We start from the raw sequence: 22,607 nt of genomic DNA on the forward strand, positions 1-22,607 counted from the left end.
GGATTTTATGTGATAGACCGGCATAAAAAGGCACATAAATGTGAAGTGGATGATAAATGATTTTCAATTTATAATTTATTTTACAATTATTTGAAAAGTGTGTTGTGCATTTGTATTCAGCCCCCTTTACTCTGATACCCCTAACTGAGATCTGGTGAAACTAATTGCCTTCAGAAGTCACCTAATTAGTAAATAAAGTCCACCTGTATGTGATTTAATCTCAGCATAAATACAGTTGTACTGTGAAGCCCTCAGATGTTTGTTAGAGAACCTTAGTGAACAAACAGCATAATGAAGGCCAAGGAACACACCAGACAGGTCAGGGATTAAGTTATGGAGAAGTTTAAAGCAGGGTTAGATTATAAGAAAAAACCCTAAGCTTAAAAAATCTAATGGAGCACTGTTCAATTCATCATCCAAAAATAGAAAGAGTATGGCACAACTGCAAACCTACCAAGACATGGCCATCCATCTAAACTAACAGGTCGGGCAAGGAGAGCATTTAATCAGAGAAGCAGCCAAGAGGCCCATGGTAACTCTGTAGGAGCTACAGAGATCCACAGCTCAGATGGGAGAATCTGTCCACGGGACAACAATTAATCGTTCACTCCACATATCTGGCCTTTATGGAAGAGTGGCAAGAAGAAAGCCATTATCCAAAGAAAGCCAGAAGTCTTGTTTGCAGTTTGCGAGAAGTCATGTGGAGGGCACAGCAAACACGTGGATGAGGGTGCACTGGTCGGAAGAGATCAAATTAAAAGTTTTGAACGTTTTGACCTAAAAGCAAAACGATATGCGTGGCGTCAAACAAACACTGCACATCACCCTGAACACACCGTGAAACATGATGATGGCAGCATCATGTTGTGGGTATGTATTTCTTCAGGGACAAGGAAGCTGGTGAGAGTTGATGGGAAGATGGATGGAGCCAAATACAGGGCAATCTTGGAAGAAAACCTGTTATATATTACATTATATGTATTATCTAGAGTTACCATGGGCCTCTTGGCTGCTTCGTGCATTTGTATTCAGCCCCCTTTACTCTGATACCTCTAACTAATTGCCTTCAGAAGTCACCTAATTAGTAAATAATTGGTTCCACTAGATTTTAGTTAGGGGTATCAGAGTAATGGGGGCTGAATACAAATGTACGCCACACTTTTCACATATTTATTTGTAAACAAAATTCCTTCCACTTCACAATTATTTTCAACATATATGTGTGCTGTGAACAAGGCTTATCATCGAAACTAGTCTGCTGCTGACTCTACTCACTGTGAAGGCTTTACAATAAATATGCTTGATGTTATGGAGTTGCCGGCTGCTTCTTTTACTTCACAATTATGTGCCACTTTGTTTTGGTCTATCACATAAAATCCTAAAAAAATACATTTACGTTTTTGGTTGTAACATGACAAAATTTGGAAAATTTTAAGGGGTATGAATTCTTCTTCAAGGCACTGTATCTGCGTATAGAGCCATTTTCTCTTCCCTTATTTCAAATTCCACTGTAGAAGGTTCTAGGCCATGGGTCTTCAAACTACGGCCCTCCAGTTGTTCAGGAACTACAATTCCCATCATGCCTAGTCATGTCTGTGAATGTCAGTGTGTTACAATGCCTCATGGGATGTGTAGTTCTACAACAGCTGGAGGGCTGTAGTTTGAAGATCCTTGTTGTAGGCGTATAGTGGCTGTCAATTGGCAAGGAAAAAGGATAACTTGAAATCTTTTTTTTTTTTTTCATTCTTTATATTAAAGTTTTCAGAATAAAAAAAAAGGAAAAAAATGTAACATCATCCAATGGAAAAAATCACTGAGTCTTCAAGACCGGCTTGGGTTAGGCTTATCGGTGGGGTAATTTCTGGGAGGACTTGCATTTTAACAATGCCAGTCTATGCCTGGGAAGTGAGCAAAATCATCACTTCAAAATCCAGTACGGCTTGGGCCCATACAAATATGCAACAGCTGTATTCTTTATTACTGTCAAATATTGCCAGAAGGTTAAATTGTTCATACCCTATAAAGTAGGCTCAAGTTCATTCTTAAAAGAAATCCTAAATACTAAAATAAACTGGCCTATAATTTTAGGCCTATAAGGGCTATAGTTATTCTTGTTACATGTTATGCAAGGATTTTGATAGTTAATATACCTGTGTTTGTGTATCCAAAGGATGAAAAACATCGCATAGAGGCCTTGGGAGGTTGTGTGGTCTGGTTTGGGGCATGGAGAGTTAATGGAAGCCTGTCTGTCTCCAGATCTATTGGTAAGAGATTGACTTTAATTAATTCTTTCCTCTTCTCTTTGTCTCTTTATGACTCTGATTTTAATTAAGGGTTTGATGGTCTGAGACATACAGACAGCTAAAGAAACACCAAAGAGGAGATAAATTACATAGGGAAATCTCACCTGCAATGCAAATAAATTACAAAGGCCCTAGGCCTCTATTAACTAATATGAATGATGTCCTCATCTTTTATTCCAAAGCCATAGGCTTTATTTACAATGTATGCCCAGGTAGCATGGTACTTAGTAAGTGAGCTGGCATTGTAAGTGAAATGTATTGTACTTGACTGATCTGATTACTTATTATTCTTTGTATAAAGCCTGGCTCCATGTTTTGGTGAACATTAAATAGTTTGTATCAAGCTGGTCCACATGAACTATTTCCTTCAGTAAAAGTTACAGTGGCTGCAATGTATACAGCCCTGGGGACTTCCCATCCTGCTCCTGAAAAAAAAAATCAAGACAGCCATTCACAGGTAGCTTTGTATTTTCTGAATGAATACAAAGCTTCTGACTAACTGAAGCGGAGATATGACATCATCCACCAGCTCATTAGTAGAAGCCTGACTCAGTTTTGTTTAAAGAGCTAGACAGGAAGATAATCTATAATAAGGGGAAAATAACAAAGTCCATTTCATTATTGATCCAAAAAATGTGTATCTACTAAAAAAAAACATATGTACAGTATTGTAACGGAACGTCCCACACTTCACTTGAGTGCTTCCGTCATATACCGCTTCATATCAGTCTGGATATAGATATCAGATATTCTAGCTGCTCTCAAGCACACAACGAGACGAGACTTGTTTGTCTGCTGAACATTTAGTGTTTAATAGAACCAAGAATACAACCTTATATACAGTTTAAAGAGGAGGTAACCAAAACATAAATTAACATGAGCTAATTAACTAATAATTTACCCAGACTAGGCGACTCAGATATGACCTGTCAGGGTAGATGTCACGTCTCCTGCTATACAATACACATTATCAAACAGGACATCTTCACACAATAGCAGGGTCAATTAGCACAGAGAACAGACAGATGGCTGGAGGTGATGGCATTAGCATCTAACAGTATGTGTCCCAACATTATGAATGAGTCACTCTTACAATTAAACCATTGAGTTCAGAATCAACAAACAGTAAATGGTTCTTTACAGATATCCTAGAATACATTGTGGATAATAATTACATAATAATCCCATCTCAGGTAGTCCAAGATATCATTTCTCAGTCATCCTATGCCCCTAGTGTCTTGAACCCTCTGTCCGGTGACCAGCGTTTTAGCTGGGGAAGTTCCTTGCAACTCCACAGATACTGCTGTTGGTGATGGGCAGAGCATTGTAAAGTGTGGCCCTGATACCAGCTCTATTGCTGGAGGCTCATCAAGTTGTTCTTCCTCAGCAGAAAAGTCTATCAAATCCCCTGTCTCTGCAACTGGTGTCTGGGGATATAGGTTCACCATCTCCTGTCCGTGGAACCCAGAAGATGCTATCGGCGCTGGGCAGAGGTTAGCAGTACTCTGCCCTGCTGTCAGCACTTGCTGCATCCGCCATAAGACCTCCACGTCCATAGCTGCGGGGGCAGGTTTGCAAAGCACACTGTTACTCTGCCACATTACCGACTCTTCAGCCAGGATTTCAGAGTTGTCCACTGGTATTTCCTGATAGTCCCAGGCAAAGGGAGCCCAGCAGCCGTCTGTAGGCGATCTCCAGCTCCCATTCGTGAACGGCCAGAAACTCTATATCTTCCAGTGCCCAGTGCACTTCCGAGACGTTCAGTAGCCCTTCTCTGAAATCCATGATTTCGTCCAACCGCCACTCCAAATCACTCCCAAAGTTAGAGTCCCCTGTCAGCTTTGCATACAACAGTCCCAGGCCGCCGTAGCTTAAGCCTTCCATTGGGCTGTCATCTGCTATCCAGGGACATGCTTGGGATACATGCCACCGAAGGGCTCTGTAGCTCTCATCCAGCCGAATCTCTGCCCAGACCAGCCTCCTTAATTCAGCCGTCTGTACCTTGTGCGTTTTTTCTCCCAACAACAGCACCTGCAATCCATACTGCGACCAGTACCTTTCCCGGTTGGAGGGGAGAACTTTCCCTGGTGCCGCTGCTCACGGGCTAGCGCTTCTTTCCAGAGTTTGCAGCGAATAGAATCAAACCATCCCAGCAGGACCTGCTCTGATACTGGTCCTCTGTGCTGTATCGGATTCTCTCACAACCTCCTTCCGAATCCCTTTTCCACGGCGGCTGGTATCTGTACCTCTCCTCTTCTGCTATCCGAACCTTGGATCCAGGTGGAGGTTGGATGTCCCAGACTGCAGGAAGCATCCCACTGCTGCCACCAATGTAACGGAACTTCCCACACTCCGCTTGAGTGCTTCCATCATATACCGCTTCCTATCATACTTGATGTCAGACTTGGACCAAGCAGCAGCCAGGATGCAGTCACGGTCCCTGTAATTGAGGAACCGGAGCAGGAAAGGATGTGGTGGAGCTCCAGGCCTGGGTGGGATCAGTGGAACCCTGTGGTCGTGCTCCATAACAAAGGTTGGTGGCAGGTCAGTCAGACCGAACAGGTCTGTAAACAGCTTCTCAGTAAATTCAGTGGGCCTTGAGCCTTCCACCCATTAGGGTAGGCCCAGGATACTGATGTTATTCTGCCTTGGGCAGTTCTCGTGTCTATAGCCAGTTCTTGCAAGGCACATACCTGTAGCTGCAGGGCCCTAAGGTCTCTGGAGTCCGACCTGACCAGATCCTCCACGCCAGAGACCCGGTCTTCCACCTCCAAGATCCGGGCCCAGAATTTGTCCAGGTCCTGGCGGATGAGGTCAACATCTGCCGCCACAGTCGATTTTGGCCGTTAGGGACGTCTTGCAATCGCAGCCAGGATGGCTGCTCCGGAGGGGTGAGCTGTGTCTCTGGCCTCCATCAGAGGCTGTTTGCTGGTAGATATGGCACCGGCCGGCTTTGAAGAGGGGAGAATACGGGAGTCTGTCTGAGCGGAGCGGGTCTTAGGCAGGCCCATCCGAGCTGAACCGGAGCAATGGTTACGATTCCAGGACAGTCAGAGAGCAGGTGACGGACTTTAGAGCCAAGGATTCAGCCTGGGACAGCTGGAAAACGCTGGTAAATAGATGACAGGATCAGAGCTCTTGTGAAGCACGTCTGCCCTAATTTACATGCTGGCCACGCCCCCTGAAAAGCAACATTTTGATGGGTCCTAAAACATCTTTGGCTATGATACCATTACAATTTATTTTTTAAACTGTTGGCTTGTGAAGGGTTTGGAGTGTGTCTTAACCTTTTTGCTCTATGTTCTATATACCTAAAATCTCTGTAATTGGTTCCAAGATGTTTACACTGGAACACAAGCCAGTAAACACTGAACTGGATGACTACAGGAGTGCTCATTGGTGCAGTGGAGTGAAAAAGTGAAAAAGTGCACATAGGTACAGTAGTGGGGTGTGCAAAAGTGCTAGGAGGGATATGATAATAGTCGGTAGACTCTAAAAACAATCCTACAGATTAGGAATCGACCGATTATCGGTAAGGCCAATTATTGCAGGCCGATATCAGCATTTTCTGAAAAATCGGTATCGGTCGCAAACTAGACCGATAGTACCAATATCGTTTCAAGAAGTTTTACCGGGGTGATGCCTGCAGCTGCAGGATATGCATTTGGGTATGCATTTGTATGTGTCTAACACCCAATGAAAAAAAAGGGAATTATTTTTTTTTAAGCTATAAACCAGCTGTTCCAGACCACCACTAGTGGAAGCTGTTTGAAGACAAAAGATTGCTAATTCAGCTCAATGAACAGCAATCTATTTACCTGCAGCAGATATTTCAAAGCACTGTAGGATGTACATATAGCCAGGAGGGTGCAGGCAGCACAACAAAAAAGATATATGCAGGAAACACATCAAATTGGCATTTTTTTTACTGTGGCTTCTGGAACAACTACAAATGCATAATTTTTAGTGAAAGCAGGAATAAGAGAAATCATGTGCTTAGAGAAACAAATCTACCATTGCTGACTTCCTTCTGAAAATGAATTGCTTGTCTGTTACTGGTTTAAAATATTTTGCTGACCTAGAACCTTTATGCAGCCAGTCATCGGATTTGCATACCAGTTTAAAAAAAAAAAATAGATGTGTCAAGATGAAAAACAGAAATTTTAGATGGAAACTTCTACACCGTTTGATCCTGTTCCATAAGAAATGTTTTAACAACCCCAATGCCCTGCTGGTGAGGAATGTTGAGTACCGGACCCCCACACATCTATAGTCACAAGCAGCGTGTCAGGGGGGACAACCAGTCCCTCAGTGTGCGACAACAAGTCCGAAGTATCACATACATATGATGGTGACATTAAGAAAAAAAATCAATAAAGCGACTGGCATTCGCAGTATGGGTTCCAATTCCGGAACACTATAGGTCTGCCAGGGGGATTGGTTTCACCTTTATGGATTCTAGGTATCGTATAAAACAGTCCTCAAATGTTCCACTCTCCTTGAGTGACAAATGATGGCTGGCGAGCGTGGGCTGCCTCGGAATGGGGGGGGGGTTGAATGGGAGCCGTTCTCCCTGCAATCACTGAGGGGAAGATAAGAGAGCAGGCGGCGGGATCATCAGAGAGCGGGAAACATTACTGTAACAGCTTTAATTAGAATTGCTGAGTGTTCCCCTGCACTGACTGTCACATACAGCCCCGCCTCCTAGCCCAGGTATTTTGATAGACAGATCACCCGTCCAATGCTGGGACGTGTGACGTATATCAAAGAACACCCTGCAATTCTAATGAAAGCTGTTACAGCGATGTTCCCCGCTCTCTGTTTGTTGTCATCTATCTGGATGACATTCTTATCTTTTCGGAAAATCTGCGTGTTCACAGAAACCATGTCCGCACTGTACTCCAGCGCCTTAGAGAGAATAATCTCTATGCCAAGCTGGAGAAATGCTCCTTTGAATGTTCTGAGGTCCTGTGTCTAGGATGCTTTGTCTCAAGCTTGGGTCTTCGTATGGATCCCGGGAAGGTCTTTCTGCTAGCCTCAAGGCCACACAGCGCTTTCTTGGCTTCACAAATTATTATAGGCAGTTCATCAGGAATTACTCTTTCATTGCCACGCCTATTATCGCTTTGACCAAGAAGGGTGCTAATGCCAAAGACTGGCCCCCCAAAGCTGTCTCTGGATTTCATGATCTGAAACAGGCCTTTGTCTCTGGACTTCTCTTAAGTAGACCAAACCCTGGGGAGGCATTCTTTATTGAAGTGGACGCTTCTTCAGTGGGGGTGGGAGCGGTGCTTCAACTCTTTGAGAAGAGACGTCAACCATGTGAGTTCTTTTAAAAAAAAAAAATACCAGGCAGAGAGAAGTTATGCCATCGGCGACCGGGAACTTCTCGCAATCAAATTGGCACTAGAAGAGTGGCATCATCTTTTGGAGGGTTCCCCTCACTCCATAACGATCTTCACCGATCACAAGAATCTACAGTACTTACAGAATGCTAAACGTCTGAATCCCAGACAGGTCAGGTGGAGTCTCTTCTTTTCCCGTTTTAATTTCACGCTTACGTACAAACCTGGTTCCTGCAACGGTCAGGCTGATGTGTTCTCTAGGTCCTTTCACACTTTGGACGAGGAGCCCATTCTTGAACCTGAGCCGATCATTCCAACTTCATGCATTGTTGCCCATTCTACCACCCTGGACTCAAAAATTCCTCCTGGTAAGACCTTTGTCCCCACTGAGCTAAGAGCTAAGATCCTTCGTTGGGGACATGATTCCAAGGTGTCGTCACTATTGGTGGCCTAAAGTCCGCTCGGAGGTCAAAGACTATGTTAAGGCTTGTCATGTCTGTGCTCAGTCTAAATCCTCCACAGAAGCTCCTGCTGGTCTCCTCATGCCCTTGCCCATTCCTAAGGAGCCCTGGGCTCATATTGCCATGGATTTTATCACCGATCTTCCACTGTCTGACGGTAATACGGTCATTTGGGTGGTAGTCGATCGGTTCTCCAAGATGGCTCATTTTGTTCCCCATCCTGGTCTTCCTTCTGCTCCTGCCTTGGTCCCCATTTTTGTTCGAGAAAAATTACTCTTTAGATTGTTATTCCCAACTCTGTCCCAACCTCTTCCATCCACCATCGCAGAACATGTTTTTGTGCATAATTTCTTTAAATCAGATTCACGCGGTGCTTAATACGCCCTTAGCGCCTATGCCACAATTGCAAGACATTATGAAGGTGATCGAAGCCCGCTCAGCTAGAGCCGAGGTGTAGGCTGCGCCCCCAGCTCTTGCTCTTCCCAGTGCTCCTGCAGGTAATATTGTAATTTCCTTACCTGTGGCAGCTCCTTCACAGTTAGCGGTGTTACTTGCAGTGTCCCCGGCCCATTTCATCCCTGCCATTATCAAGAAAGACATTCCGGAAGGAAAGATGTCAACCCGGCCTCTTTTTTATAGCATCTCAGGACATTCTGGAGAACAAATATTTTGCTTGTGGGGAGGTCTCGGTGTTGCTCAAAACTAAGGATCCCAGCTTAGCCGCAAACTTGGCGTGGTGGAATTCGTTCTAGCATTTGGTATTTTTCGCAGATATCGTCTGTTCTGTCAGTCCTGGAGTTGGATCTATACTTGCATAAAGTGGTGGACTTGGCGCTCAATTATGACGGGTTCATTTTCTACGTTCATCATTGGTCATTTGCAGTGAAGGTGGTGGCCACTTGGGCACAATTCCAGGTGCTGACATGTTAGAGCAATATTAATATGCAACTTTTCCGCAGGCATTTTGCCAACCAAAAATCCCCTGTATGTGCCAATTGTCATTTATCAGCCAACTTGGCTTTCACACGGTCTTGTCACTCTCCTGTCAGTCTTTTGAATGTAGTAACTGGGCTTCAATAGAACAGTCATGCTTTCGTTGTCGATGTGTTGCTGAAGGCAGAAGTTTCCAAGGGATTTTTGATTGGTCTGTTTCTTTCACCACCGTTCTGCACGTGGAAGGTCAAGCCCATCGGGGTGGTCAGTGGCTAATTTTCCAATAAATATCGACTTGAGAAGTATTCCACTAGGGGTAGAGCTGTTACAGGGGAAGGAGGGCCAGTAACCTGGATCAGGTTACAAGCAGATGCATGAGCCAACCTAATTATGTGGGACCAGTTCTTGTGTACCTGGAATGGCATCTCCATGTTCATTCCACAACCAACGAGCAGGTCCTCTAGAGTGTTTTCAGACGGTGCTGCCTCAGTCAGTTTGCAGCCATCTTTGGACATGAGTGGTTGGCTCCGGGAAGTTTTTCATCTGCCCAAGTTTGCACATACTTTGGCATTGTTCATTATTCACCCAATACTGGCAGCAACAGTCACATGGGGACCGGTTAGTCAAGGAGCCCAGTGTTTTTTCTTTACGGATGGTTTGGCCACGGCTAAATTATTAATAATATAGATCAGGGTCCCTTCACATCACGTCCTTCATTCGTAGGTTGAAATGGCTAGGCCTGATGTACAAGTTTCACTTCCTGGGAGAGTTCATCAGTGGGAATCACAATGGCGCAGCCGATGCATTGACTCAACTTAATCTCCCTAAATTTTTCTTACAGCACCCGGGAGCAGAGCTGGTAGGCAAACCGGTTCCTCCTTACTCCCTACTGGTCATGAATTAATCACATTCTGGACACAGGTGATCGATCTGTGGTTCCTTATACAGAATACTCTGAAGGCTTATACCAAGGGTTGGAAGATTTTTCTCAGATTCATGTTGCCACAGTGAATTGGCCTTATCCGCCAACACTATTAAGTACATCTATCAGGTGTTCAGTACTTCAGGCCCCTGCAAACTCCTGACAGTCTGTCAATTTTTGCGGCTCACCCACTCAAAGACATGCTGAGGGGTATTCAGAGAAATCGGAGATGATCACATTTGTCACGGCTACCAGTTCCGGCTAGATTTTCGTGATGTTCAGACTTATTGTCTCCTTCCCCTTTTGGCGCAAGATCCAGTTTAGTGCTCAAGGCAGTTCCCTCTTCACTAAACTTTACAACTTCCCAATAACAAGAATAGACAGACAGGCCAGGGGTTTGTGGTAACAATTTAACAGAACTACAGTAACTGATGTCCAAGTGAAGTGTTTGACCTTCTCAGTCACAGTTGCTCCTATGCACAGGCCTTTGCTTCCTTATCCTACACACCCTCTCACTGCAAAGCAGTTCGTTCTCATGTCTGGAGTTACTCGCCATAAATACAAAATCATTTTCTGGATATTTGTTTAGGATCAGGGCAGCTTTCTCATGTCCCAAAGAGGGGGTCTCTTCTTATATCATCAAGTTCAAAGGGCACTGGAGTTCCTCCTGTTATAGCAGATACATACAGGAACCCTATACAGAAGTCATCTGGGCATTCACTACTTTACTTGACTGATGGTTGTTACCAACCCTTCATCAAAGCTTAGACGCGAGTTTCACAACTCGCATTCGGTGCTCTATAAGTATTTATTCCAATCCAATCCAATATCACACCTACTTTCATGTCTTTTTTGCCCTCTTTTAGACATAAGGCACACCTCAGGTCTTCATAGTTAGGGTTATCGCATTTTCCAAGTGAAGACTCTGACTACAAGTTAGAAGGCTGGCTGGAGGCTAGCCTGCATTTGTAGGAGTATACTGGGGGGTATATATCCCTCCTCCTCTGTCAAAGTTCCACGTCAGGCTTGTCTTCATGGTTCCCACCCGTTTCCCCCAAAACATTCATATACAGTTGTGCTCATAAGTTTACATACCCTGGCAGACTGATTTCTTGGCCATTTTTCAGAGAATATAAATGATAACACAAAAACTTTTCTTTTACTCATGGTTAGTGTTAAGCTGAAGCCATTTATTATCAATCAACTGTGTTTACTCTTTTTAAATCATAATCACAACAGAAAATAGCCAAATTACCCTGATCAAAAGTTTACATACCCCATTTTTTTATACCGTGTATTGCTCCCTTTAATATCAATAACAGTTTGAAGTGTTTTGTGGTATTTGTGGAAGAGGCTCTTTATCTTCTCAGATGGTAAACCTGCCTATTCCTCTTGGCAAAAAGCCTCCAGTTCCTGTAAATTATTAGGCTGTCTTGCATGAACTGCATGTTTGAGATCTCCCCAAAGTGGCTCAATGATATTGAGGTCAGGAGACTGAGATGGCCACTACAGAACCTTCACTTTATTCTGCTGTAGCCAATAACAGACTTGGCCTTGTGTTTTGGATCATTGTCATGTTGGAAGGTCCAAATACGTCCCATGTGCAGCTTCCTGGCTGATGAATGCAAATGTTCCTCCAGTATTTTTTGATAACATACTGCATTCATCTTGTCATAAATTTTTACCAAATTTCCTGTGGATTTGTAGCTCACACATCCCCAAAACATCAGCGATCCACCTCCGTGTTTCACCGTAGGAATGGTGTACCTTTCATCCTAGGCCTTGTTGACTCCTCTCCAAATTAAGCGTTTAAGGTTGTAGCAAAAAAGCTTAATTTCGGTCTCATCACTTCAAATGACTTTGTGCCAGAAGGTTTGATTCATGTCTCTGAGCTGTTTGGCGTATTGTATGCGGAATACTTTGTGGCATTTGCGTAGTAGTAATGTCTTTCTTCTGGCAACTCAACCATGCAGCCCATCTTTCTTCAAGTGCCTCCTTATTGTGCATCTTGGAACAGCCACACCATGTTTTCAGAGAGCCCTGTATTTCACAAGTTATTTGTGGGGTTTTCTTTGCATCCCAAACTATTTTTCTAGCAGTTGTGGCTGAAATGTTAGTTGGTCTACCTGACCGTGGCTTGGTTTCAATAGAACCCCTCATTTTCCTCTTTTTTTTTTTAATCAAAAAGGTTTTTATTGCTCACAAAACATACAGTCAAGAAAGGACATAGAATGACATCTCACAACATGTATTCCAACATCTAATATAACAGAAATGCAAATCAGATTACAACAGTATGGCAAGAAATCATTTCACATACTCAATACACCGTCTCAACCAGCTGGACCCACTTTGCCGAACCTTCTTCCCTATCCGCCCTCCCACCCATTTTCCTCTTCTTGATTAGAGTTTGAACACTGCTGTTTGGCATTTTCAATTCCTTTGATATCTTTTTTTATCCCTTTCCTGTTTTATACAGTTCAATTACCTTTTCCCGCAGATCCTTTGACAATTCTTTTGGTTTCCCCATGACTCAGAATCCAGAAACGCCAGTGCAGCACTGGATAAAAGATGCAAGGGTCTGTCAGGAGTTCAGAAACTCATTGACCATTTATACACTCACACTAATTGCAAGCACACAGATCACAGGTGAGGATGGTTACCTCTAAAGTGTCAACTTGTGTGCATGTTATCAGGCCAAAATCACCAGGGTATGTAAACTTTTGATCAGGGTCATTTTGGTAGTTTCTGTTGTGAATATGATTTAAAAGGGTAAAAACAGTTGATTGATAATGAATGGCGTCAGCCAAACACTAACCATGAGTGAAAGAAACGTTTTTGTGTTAACTTATGAGCACAACTGTACATGTACACATCATACACTTTTCAAATTCATACATTCAGGGTATGCCCTCTTTTAGGCATACTGACCAGCTAGGCCAAGGCACACCTCTGTCTTGATAGATAGGGTTATCGCATTTTCCAATTGAAGACTCTGACTACAAAATATAACGTAAAAAAATTGCCTCCGCACCTTTTAACCTGCAGAGCCCAAAAAAACTTTCAGGCACTCTGGATGACATTTTCACTTATTTTTTTTTTTTTTATTTTTTTTTTTTTACCACCTCAGCTTTTGTCATATTCTAGAGACCAGCTCATAATTTGATGCTTCTTACGTCTCTGATTGCGGTTTGCATCATATGTGGTGTTTTTTTTTTTTTTTTTTATGTATACATATGGAAAAAGTTTGTATGTGTCGCCTTCCCACTAGGGTACTAAGAGCTTGTCCACACACCTTTATATTCTTCACCCAGCAAGGGAGGCTGAAACATACTTTCCCGTAATACATTCACCCCCCGGCCCCCCCTCCAACCCCCCCCCCACCCGCCCCGTGGCTCCCAGAGGTCTAATGCTTATCCAAGGAAAGGAAAAATATAGAGATTCACCAAAATAAATAAAATTTTGCAAATAGCGGTCGGGGAATCAAACTTGAACCGGGTCAGCATATAAGTACTGTGTTATCCGGAATATATAAATTAAGGGCCTCTTAATCTCTCTGCATAGCTCCATGTTTTTTTGTATTCCTTCCACTTTTCCCATTTGGCCTTAATGTCACTATTTGTCTCCAAGAGGCTGTCCTTTAGCTCTTCTAACCTATAGGTTTCCTCCACTGCGTCCACCCAGTTCCACAAATGTGGACTTTCCATTTCGTGCCACCTTTTTGGGATCAGTCTCTTGGCTGCGTTCAGAAGATGAGGAATTAGGGATTGCTTGTATTTTTTTATACCCTCTTGACACCCATGGAAGAGCACTACCCATGGGTCTTTCTTTAACTCCTTGCCTGTGATCTCCTTTATTTGCTTTAAGATTGTGTCCCAGAAAATTTGTATTTTAGGGCATGTCCACCATAAATGGGCCATAGTTCCCCTTTCAGGGCATCCACGCCAGCACTCCGCGGGCTGGGCGGCATTAATTTTGTTAGCTTTATCGGGTGTGATATACCACCCTGAAATGCACTTATAGTTTGCCTCGGCAGTTTGTATATCTATTGCTGAGGAATGTACTAGTTGCATAGTCCTCTGAAAAGTGTTAGTCCCTCTCGTGATTTTTAACTCCTTTTCCCATTTTTCCAGAAACGGTGCCTCCCCCCGTGACCCTATCTTAACCAGTATCCCATATAATTTCGTGATCGTGCCCTTAGAAATCTTAGATTTACATATTTTCTCCAATTGTGTCAGCTCCGCCACCGTCCGCAGAGGGCAGGGGAGGCTTCGTGTAAAGTGAGACAGCTGGGAGTAATGCCACCTGTCAAGATCCCAAAAATCTGTTCTAGACTTGAGATCTTCATAGGTCATCATCTCCCCGTCTTTTATAATATCGCCTAAGTGAACCGTGTCCTTTCTAATCCAGTTCCCTCCTATTTTTATTTCCCCAGGTGCAAAGTAAGCGTTTTCTTTCAAATTCATTAGTGGAGAATTGAATTTCCTTTCAAGTAGTGACTGGGTCCTATCCCACATACGTAAAGTGTCCCGTGTTATGTCAAATGCTTTGTGATCCAGTGCTCTGTATTGTGCAGGAATCCAGATAGAGTTGCTCAATTGTGTGTTAGCTTGTGCGTTTTCAATTTGCACCCATCTTTTTTCTTTCCTATCGCGCGCCCATTCCACCGCTCGAGACAGAACCGCCGCCTTATGATAGCTTTTTATGTCCGGCAGTGCCAGCCCTCCCTGAAGCTTACCCTGTTTTAGGATAGATAGAGATATTCTGTGCTTTTTCTTTTTCCATACATAGTTTAATAAGAGGGAATTAAGAATTCTCAAAAATTGCTGAGGCAGGGCAATTGGAATTAAAAGAAATTTATATAGTATTTTTGGAACTATGACCATCTTCAGCATATTTATGCGTCCGATCCATGATATAGGTTTATTTTCCGTTCTTTTTAATTCATTTTTAATCTCATTTAATAGTGGCACATAATTTATTTTATATATCTTCTGAACTGTGTTAGCAAGTTTAATACCAAGGTATTTTAATTCTTTTTTCCATGGATAAATACAAATTGCTTTGACACAAGCTTCTTCGCTTTTACTTAAGTTTATATTTAAGATTTCAGATTTTGTGGAATTAACTTTGAAGTTGGAGATATCGCCATATTGTTGTAATATCATAGAGAGCCTGGGAATAGATTTAACCGGATTGGTTAAATAAAATAAAATATCGTCGGCGAATGCCGAGAGCTTGTGTTCCTCCTCTTTTATTCTAACCCCATTGATTTCTGGGTCGTTTCGAATGGTGGCCAGGAGGGGCTCCAAAGACAAAATAAACAAAAGAGGGGACAAAGGGCAACCCTGTCTTGTCCCATTTTTCATCTCGAAGGAATCTGATAGCGAGCCATTTATTTTAATTTTGGCAGAGGGATGGTAATATAGTGTGTTGATCCAGCGGATCATCCTATTCCCTATTCCCATAGCTGTAAGAGTCTCCATCATAAGCCCCCAGTCTACCCTATCGAATGCTTTTTCAGCATCAATTGATAGGAATAGACCTGGGGGCGCATTCTGCCTTATATTCTGGAGCAGGAGAATCGCTCTTATACTATTGTCTTTGCCCTCTCTGTTGGGGATAAAACCTACCTGATCGGGGTGCACCAAAAAGTGCATCACCCCTTTCAGGCGTTCTGCAAGGATTTTGGCGAAGAGCTTGGTGTCTGCATTGAGCAACGAGATCGGTCTATATCCCGAACAGAGCGAGCTATCTTTCCCCTCCTTCAGGATTATTGCCACCGTGGCCGCTATTGCTTCCCTGCTGGCTTCGAATTCGGACCCTAGACCATTAAAATACTTACACATCCTCGGTATTAAGATGTTACTAAATCTCTTGTAGTATAGGGCCGAAAATCCGTCCGGGCCGGGACTTTTCCCGCACGTCGTGTTTTTTAGAGCAATTTTAATTTCTTCTTCAGTTATTGGAAGGCACATATTTAAACTTTCTACCCTCTCCAATCTAGGAAGACCCGCTTTCTGCAGAAAATCATGAGTTTTAGCCTCTTTTTCACCAACCTGCCACCCTGACTGTTTTATTGTGTATAATTCCTCATAGAAGTTTTTAAAGGTATCTGCAATTTCTCTAGTTGTATGTACCAATTTCCCATCTTTCCTTTTAATTTTTTCGATGTAATTTCTGGTTTTCTTTTTTTGGGCCATTTTGGCTAAGTGCTTACTGGGTTTGTTACCCCATAGATACCTCTCTCTGGCAATGCAGTTCAGTTTGTTCCTTGCTTCCTGTTCCATAATCTCCTTGAGCGCATCTCTTTTCACAATTAGATTATGGTAATTCTCTTTTTGCGCGTGCTCCTTGTGTTTACGTTCTAATATCACTATCTCTTTGATCAGGGTATCAGATTGACGTTTTCTCTCTTTTTTTTCCCTGGCGCCCTCAGCGATTAGTATCCCTCTAATATATGCTTTGTGTGTCTCCCACAGGGTTGCGCTTGAAATCCCTTCAGTGTCATTGAAAAGGAAGAATTGTTTTAGTTCCGCCTCCACCCTACTTGCCCTTTCTTCATCGCGAATCAGACTATCATTAAGGTGCCATACCGGCCGTTGGCTCTTTTGTATGGAGAGTTTAATTTTCATGGTCACTGGCGCATGGTCTGAGACAGTCATAATTCCAATGTCTGTCTCAGTGATCAAGTCAAGCAGCCTGTGATCTGCCAAAATGTAGTCTATTCTAGTGTACGTTCCGTGGGGAGGGGAAAAGAACGTGTAATCCTTTGTATTTGGATGGAATATCCTCCAAGCATCCACTAATTGACTGTCATGGATCTTGTGCTTAATTTTCTGTAACTGCACGTTCGTTGTCTCCCTCCCCCGGGACGTACTATCTTCTTTCGGATTCATGGCGAAATTAAGATCCCCCATCATGATAGTGTACCCCTCTGCGAAATTTTTCAATTTGCCCAGGATTCTGCTTAGAAAATGGGTTGGATGTACATTCGGGGCATAGATGTTTGCTAGAGTGTAGGCGGTATCACCAAATCTTCCTTTTAAGAATAGAAATCTCCCTTCCGGGTCTGTAAACCTTGCCTCCAAAATAAACGCAGTCTCTTTTGCGAAACCAATTGCTACGCCCCTAGAACGCTTAGAGATGGAATCACTGTAGAACCAGGAAGGATACCTAGGTGAATATAACCTTACATTTGAATTTATCGACAGGTGAGATTCCTGGAGAAAAACTACGTCCGCTCTGTATGATTCAATCTCTGCTAGCACCTTCAATCTTTTAATAGGGGAGTTCAATCCCTTCACATTGTAAGATAAAAATTTTATTTCTGTCATTCCCTACCATTGAAACCTTTCCCTATATTTTCCAAAAGATCTACTGGGAGCCACTTTCCCTGTCTCAACCCCTTTATGAAAAGGGAGAGTACCCTCTCTCCTTCCACTCCTCCCCTCCCCCCTCCCCAACCCTCCCTTCTCCCCTCCCCCCCCTGCCCAAGCCTAAACATGGCCCCTGAACCGTAGAGGTTTTCACACCCCACTACTCGTCGGTTCTTCAAGAATGAGGTGAGGCCTCCCAACACCCAACCCTCCCATTCACCCCCTTGGGAAAATCCCTTGGGGTTGTTCTTATCTGGGTGGGGTTGCGGACCTGCTCTCCTAGCCCTCCTCTCTGGTCCCCCTCCCTCTAACCTCCCCCACCTCCCACAGATCCCACCTCTCCTACCCACCCCTCATGAGAACTGGAAGGAAAGAAAAAAAGAAAAATGGAGAAAAAATGAGAAACAAAAAAAAAAAACGCTACAAATCAGTGGATGGCAAATAGGGGAAGGATAGCCAAAGCAATCCGAGGCTATTCCACCCAACCGGGTAATTCCATAGCTGGCATATCAAATTTGCGGCAGAAAGCTAGCATGTCCTCTGGGAATATTATTTTTGCTGATACCCCATCTTTGTAGCCTATCAGACATGCCGGGAACCCCCATTGATAATTGATATTAAGCTGGCGCATCTGTTCCAGTAGGGGTTTCAGATGTCTTCTTCTGGCTAAAGTTTCCCAGGCTAGATCAGCAAAAATCTGGATCTCCGCTCCATCATAGCTCAGAGGTGGCTTCCTTCTCAGTTTTGACCATACCACAGCTTTATCTTCAAAATATCTGAACCTTACGATAATATCCCTAGGCCAATTCCCTCCCCCCTCTCTGATTCTTCCTATACGGTGGACCCGTTCAATTTTTAGGGGTTCCTCCGCACCGTTTTCCAGCAAGGGGAGAAACAGATTGTTAAGAATTTTTCTAAGATCTTCCCCTTTCTCCTCCTTGATAGATCGTATTCTTAAATTTTTCCTTCTATTTCGGTTCTCTTGGTCTTCTAATCGGTATTGTAGTTGCCTCTGATTTTGTTTCAGTGTATGAAACTGATTTTTTAATTCATTTAATTCTGAGTCCTGTTGTTCAATTTTTGCCTCGGCTTTCTCAACTCTCTCCAACATATAAGTTATGTCCGTTCTTAGTGCACTAACTTCTTCTCGTATTACATTTTCCAGTCTCTTTAACATCCCCTCCAATTCTACCTTTGTGGGGATATGGGTGTCTGTGCGGGGGTCCTCAATTTGGCTGACTTCCTGTTCGCCCTCCGTTGACGTGTCTGCTGTTGGAGGGAACCCCCCTCCCGCTCCCTTTTTAGTTCCGCTCGTTTTTTCTACTTTTTTTCCCAATACTGGGCTTTTAGAGCTCCCCTCCGATGTCATGTAGTGTCTAATAGTGGAAGTAGGAGGATTGTCTTTGGGAATTTTCGGGGCATTTCCCCTTGTTGACTTATTCATGTTGTATTTTTTTGTTATTCTAATCCGTTTCCCCAGTTTGAACGGCGGGTATTACCCCTTTTGGTTTTTAATGTCCAACAGTAACTCACTGTATTAAGTATAATGGGGAATAATTTTTGAAGGTCCAGTGATTGTGTTGTATCATTTAGGATGGTGGATGTTTTGTGAGTAATTACCCTCCGCTAATTTCTCTGCCGGGGCACCGCCACCATCTCACGAATTAACCTCCCTTGCTGCGTTCTGTGTGCCGTGCTCACTTATCACCCCAAGTACGGTTATCGTGTTACAATGGATTTGCCCAAAAGTACAGGCCCAGCCCGACCGCTCGCGATGATCAAGGGAGGTTTAAAAGAAGGTATAGTACCTCTGTTAATGTCTGGAATTGCCCCTTATAAACCAAGCCTCCCCCGACCAACGCCCTCCGCGAGCACCGGACAACAACCCCCGGGCAACAATAGGCCAACACCACCAGAGAGCATGAAAGGGTAGAATCAATTTTATGCCTTTGCCTTTACCTTTGCTTGGGGGCTTATCATCTGTGCCGGTTTATTGGTGTTCTCTGATGTTCTAGTATGTTTATATTCCTATTGAAATTATACTTGCAATATATCGCTGAGTTTATTGCGGGGTTGGGATGCTTACCCTCTTGCCGTACACCCGAAATCTAGACTCAAAACAATAGCAGTAAACCAGTTGCTGAGTACTGTTCAGGGACCGGGGTGGCCGGGGGGAGCGTTGCGTTGCGTTCTGCCTGGGTAGGCACAATACAAAAATAAGAGGTCATAAGACAAGTCCCGCTATATATTCCATCCATCAGTTGCTCCCTTCACACTGTTAACCCGTCATCACTATATCAGTGTATCACAGTCCCAATTCCAATACCCAATCTGTGATGTATTTCAATTCAAAAAGAGTTTAGGAGGAGCAGTATACAATCGGTGATTTATACAAGAGAAAGAGTTCTTACCAGTCCCATGTTGTTTTACCTTGTTATTCACTCTTGATAAGCACCTTCCCCGTAGCTGGAGCTGATAAAGCGAGTATATTACCTTACTGAGGCTGTGCTTCCTGATAGCAGAGGGGGGGTGTCGGCATCCACAGGGGAGCGAGTAACAGGGAACCCTCCAGCACCTCCGTACTGAGCGGCACTTCCTAACTACGGCTTCCCGATCAGCTGATGAGCGGGGATGAGAGAGAGCGGGGGGGGGCCTCGTCTGGGAGGCACAAGGAGGACAGGAGAGAGGGACGCGTGTGGTGTACCATCAGCAAGCTAGCGGCTCAGCAGTCTCACACCCTGCTTCGTAGCCGCCGCTGCTGAGACATCCTTACATCTTCCGGCGTCCTCCATCTCCCGTCAGCAGGCTAGGTCCGTGGCGTGGGCTGCTCCTCCCTCAGCATGCGGACCTCACGTACGCCGCGTCATGCCGCGACATTTTCACTTATAATGTAAACATCATAGAAGCATGCAGAACATCATTCAGGATATTTAAAAATATAAAAAAAAATCAAGCAGTACTGCTCTCTGTCCATACAGACATTTTTATATTCAGGACCTGTTCCTACCATTGGCACCCCTGAGATACTGTAGAACCACCTTTCACTGCAATTACAGCTGCAAGTCTTTTTAGTTATGTCTCTACCAGCTTTGCACATTTATACCACTTTCACACTGGTGCCGCTCATAGCGTTGGCGGATTTGCGGCGCATTTAGGCCACTAGCACGGCACTTTTAACCCCCGCTAGTGGCCGAGAAAGGGTTAATACCGCCGGCAATGCGCCGCTACAGCAGCGTATTGCCGGCGGTACGGCGGTGCTGCCCATTGATTTCAATGGGGAGGAGCGCTTAGGAGTGGTGAGTTCACCACTCCTAATGCGCTCCAAAGAAGCTGCTGGCAGGACTTTTCCTGACACCCTGCCAGCGCACCACTCCAGTGTGAAAGCGGAGGGAATAGAGCCGCTGTTTAGGGCGAATTGTAGGCGCGATTTTTAACGCTATATCGCCTGCAAAACACCCTGTGAAAGGGGTCTTAGAGAGTGACATTTTTGGCCATTCTTTGCAAAATAGCTCAAGCTCTGTCAGATTTGATGGAGAGAGTCTGTAAACAGCCATTTTTAAGTCTTGCCACAGATCCTTAATTGGGTTTAGGTCTGGACTTTGGCTGGGCCATTCTAGTTCACGCATATGCTCTGATCTAAACCGGGTATATGCAATTAGCGGACCTCCAGCTGTTGCAGAAATACAAATCCCATGAGGCATAGCAAGACTCTGACAGCCACAAGCATGACACCCAGAGGCAGGATGGGACTTGTAGTTTTGCAACAGCTGGAGGTCCTCTAATTGCATATCCCTGATCTAAACCATCCCATTGCAGCTTTGGCTGTATGTTTAGGGTGATTGTCCTGCTGGAAGGTGAACCTCCGCTCCTAGTCTCAAGTCTTTTGCAGACTCTAACAGATTTTCTTCCAAGATTGCCCTGTATTTGGCTCCATCCATCTTCCCATCAACTCTGACCAGCTTCCCTGTCCCTCCTGAAGAAAAGCATTCCCACAACATGATGCCACCACCACCATGTTTCACGGTGGGGATGGTGTGCTCAGGGTGATGTGCAGTGGTAGTTTTGTGCCACACATAGCGTTTTGCTTTTAGGTCAAAAAGTTAAATGTTGGTCTCATCTGACCAGAGCACCTTCTTCCACATGTTTGCTGTGTCCACCACATGGCTTCTCGCAAACTACAGATGCAACTTTTTATGCCCTTCTTTCAACAATGGCTTTCTTCTTGCCACTCTTCCATAAAGTCCAGATTTGTGGAGTGCATGACTAATAATTGTCCTGTGGACAGATTCTCCCACCTGAGCTGCAGCTCCTCCAGAGTAACCTCTAACTAAAATCTAGTGGAACCAATTGCCTTCAGAAGTCACCTAATTGGTAAATAACTGGTTCCACTAGATTTTAGTTAGGGGTATCAGAGTATTGGGGGATGAATACAAATGAACGCCACGCTTTTAAGATATTTATTTGTAAAAAATGTTAAAAATCTTTTATCATTTTCCTTCCACTTCAGAATTATGTGCTATTTTGTGTTGGTCTATCACATAAAATAAATAAAAAAATACATTTACTTTTTTGGTTGTAACGTGTGGAAAATTGCAGGGAGTATAAATACTTTTGCAAGGCACTGTATTCACAGGTGCATTACAGTGCAATTCATTGTGAATGGCACCACAGCCCACCCTCACAGGACACCTACATTTTGCAGTGTGCTGCAAAAATGCAACATGCACTACATTTTAGTGCATTGAGGTATGTTGCTGCTTATTCATGTTTATCAGGTGGCTTAATATAGCGTATCTCAGTGTGGTGTAGTGTAAACAGGCCCTAATGAAGTAAGCAGATGGGTTTTCTTTTTATTGTGTCATAACACATGTTTAAAATGAAAAGAAAAACTCTCTAATACCAAAAGGTAAAGTATTGACCACTTCAGTAGGCTGTAGAAATTACGTAAAAACTGCACTGTAAATCTTTATCAGAATTTTAGCTTTTTCTAAAAAAGTAAAATTACATCTATCCATCATCTGTTGAAGCCCTTACTATATATATATATATATATAGTGACAGGAAGTCCGGTAAATCTGTGGGTGTTGTCTTTAGACAATACACCAATCATTATTGGGCGTCGGCTGCAAAAATAGCCAGGAAGGCTAAGGGCCGTTGGAAGACTCCAGCTGTTCAGATTGAGGCAATTAAAGGCCTATATAAGAAGTCCAAAGGATTACCACTAATTGGCTGCGTCACTCCTCAGGCTGTGTGAGTAGGAGAGC

At 43.7% G+C, this 22,607-nt stretch overlaps 1 protein-coding gene across 1 annotated transcript in view; it reads left to right on the forward strand.

Moving 5' to 3' along the window:
- Positions 1-22,607, forward strand: part of PPM1E (protein phosphatase, Mg2+/Mn2+ dependent 1E) — a 313,369-nt gene that overhangs the window by 278,209 nt on the left and 12,553 nt on the right. Inside the window, exon 6 of the mRNA XM_040336826.1 lies at positions 2,171-2,264. Coding sequence (XP_040192760.1) covers positions 2,171-2,264 — 94 coding nt within the window. The remainder of the gene's footprint in view (positions 1-2,170; positions 2,265-22,607) is intronic.

Source organism: Rana temporaria, chromosome 2 (assembly GCF_905171775.1).
Source record: "Rana temporaria chromosome 2, aRanTem1.1, whole genome shotgun sequence".
Classification (NCBI taxonomy): domain Eukaryota; kingdom Metazoa; phylum Chordata; class Amphibia; order Anura; family Ranidae; genus Rana; species Rana temporaria.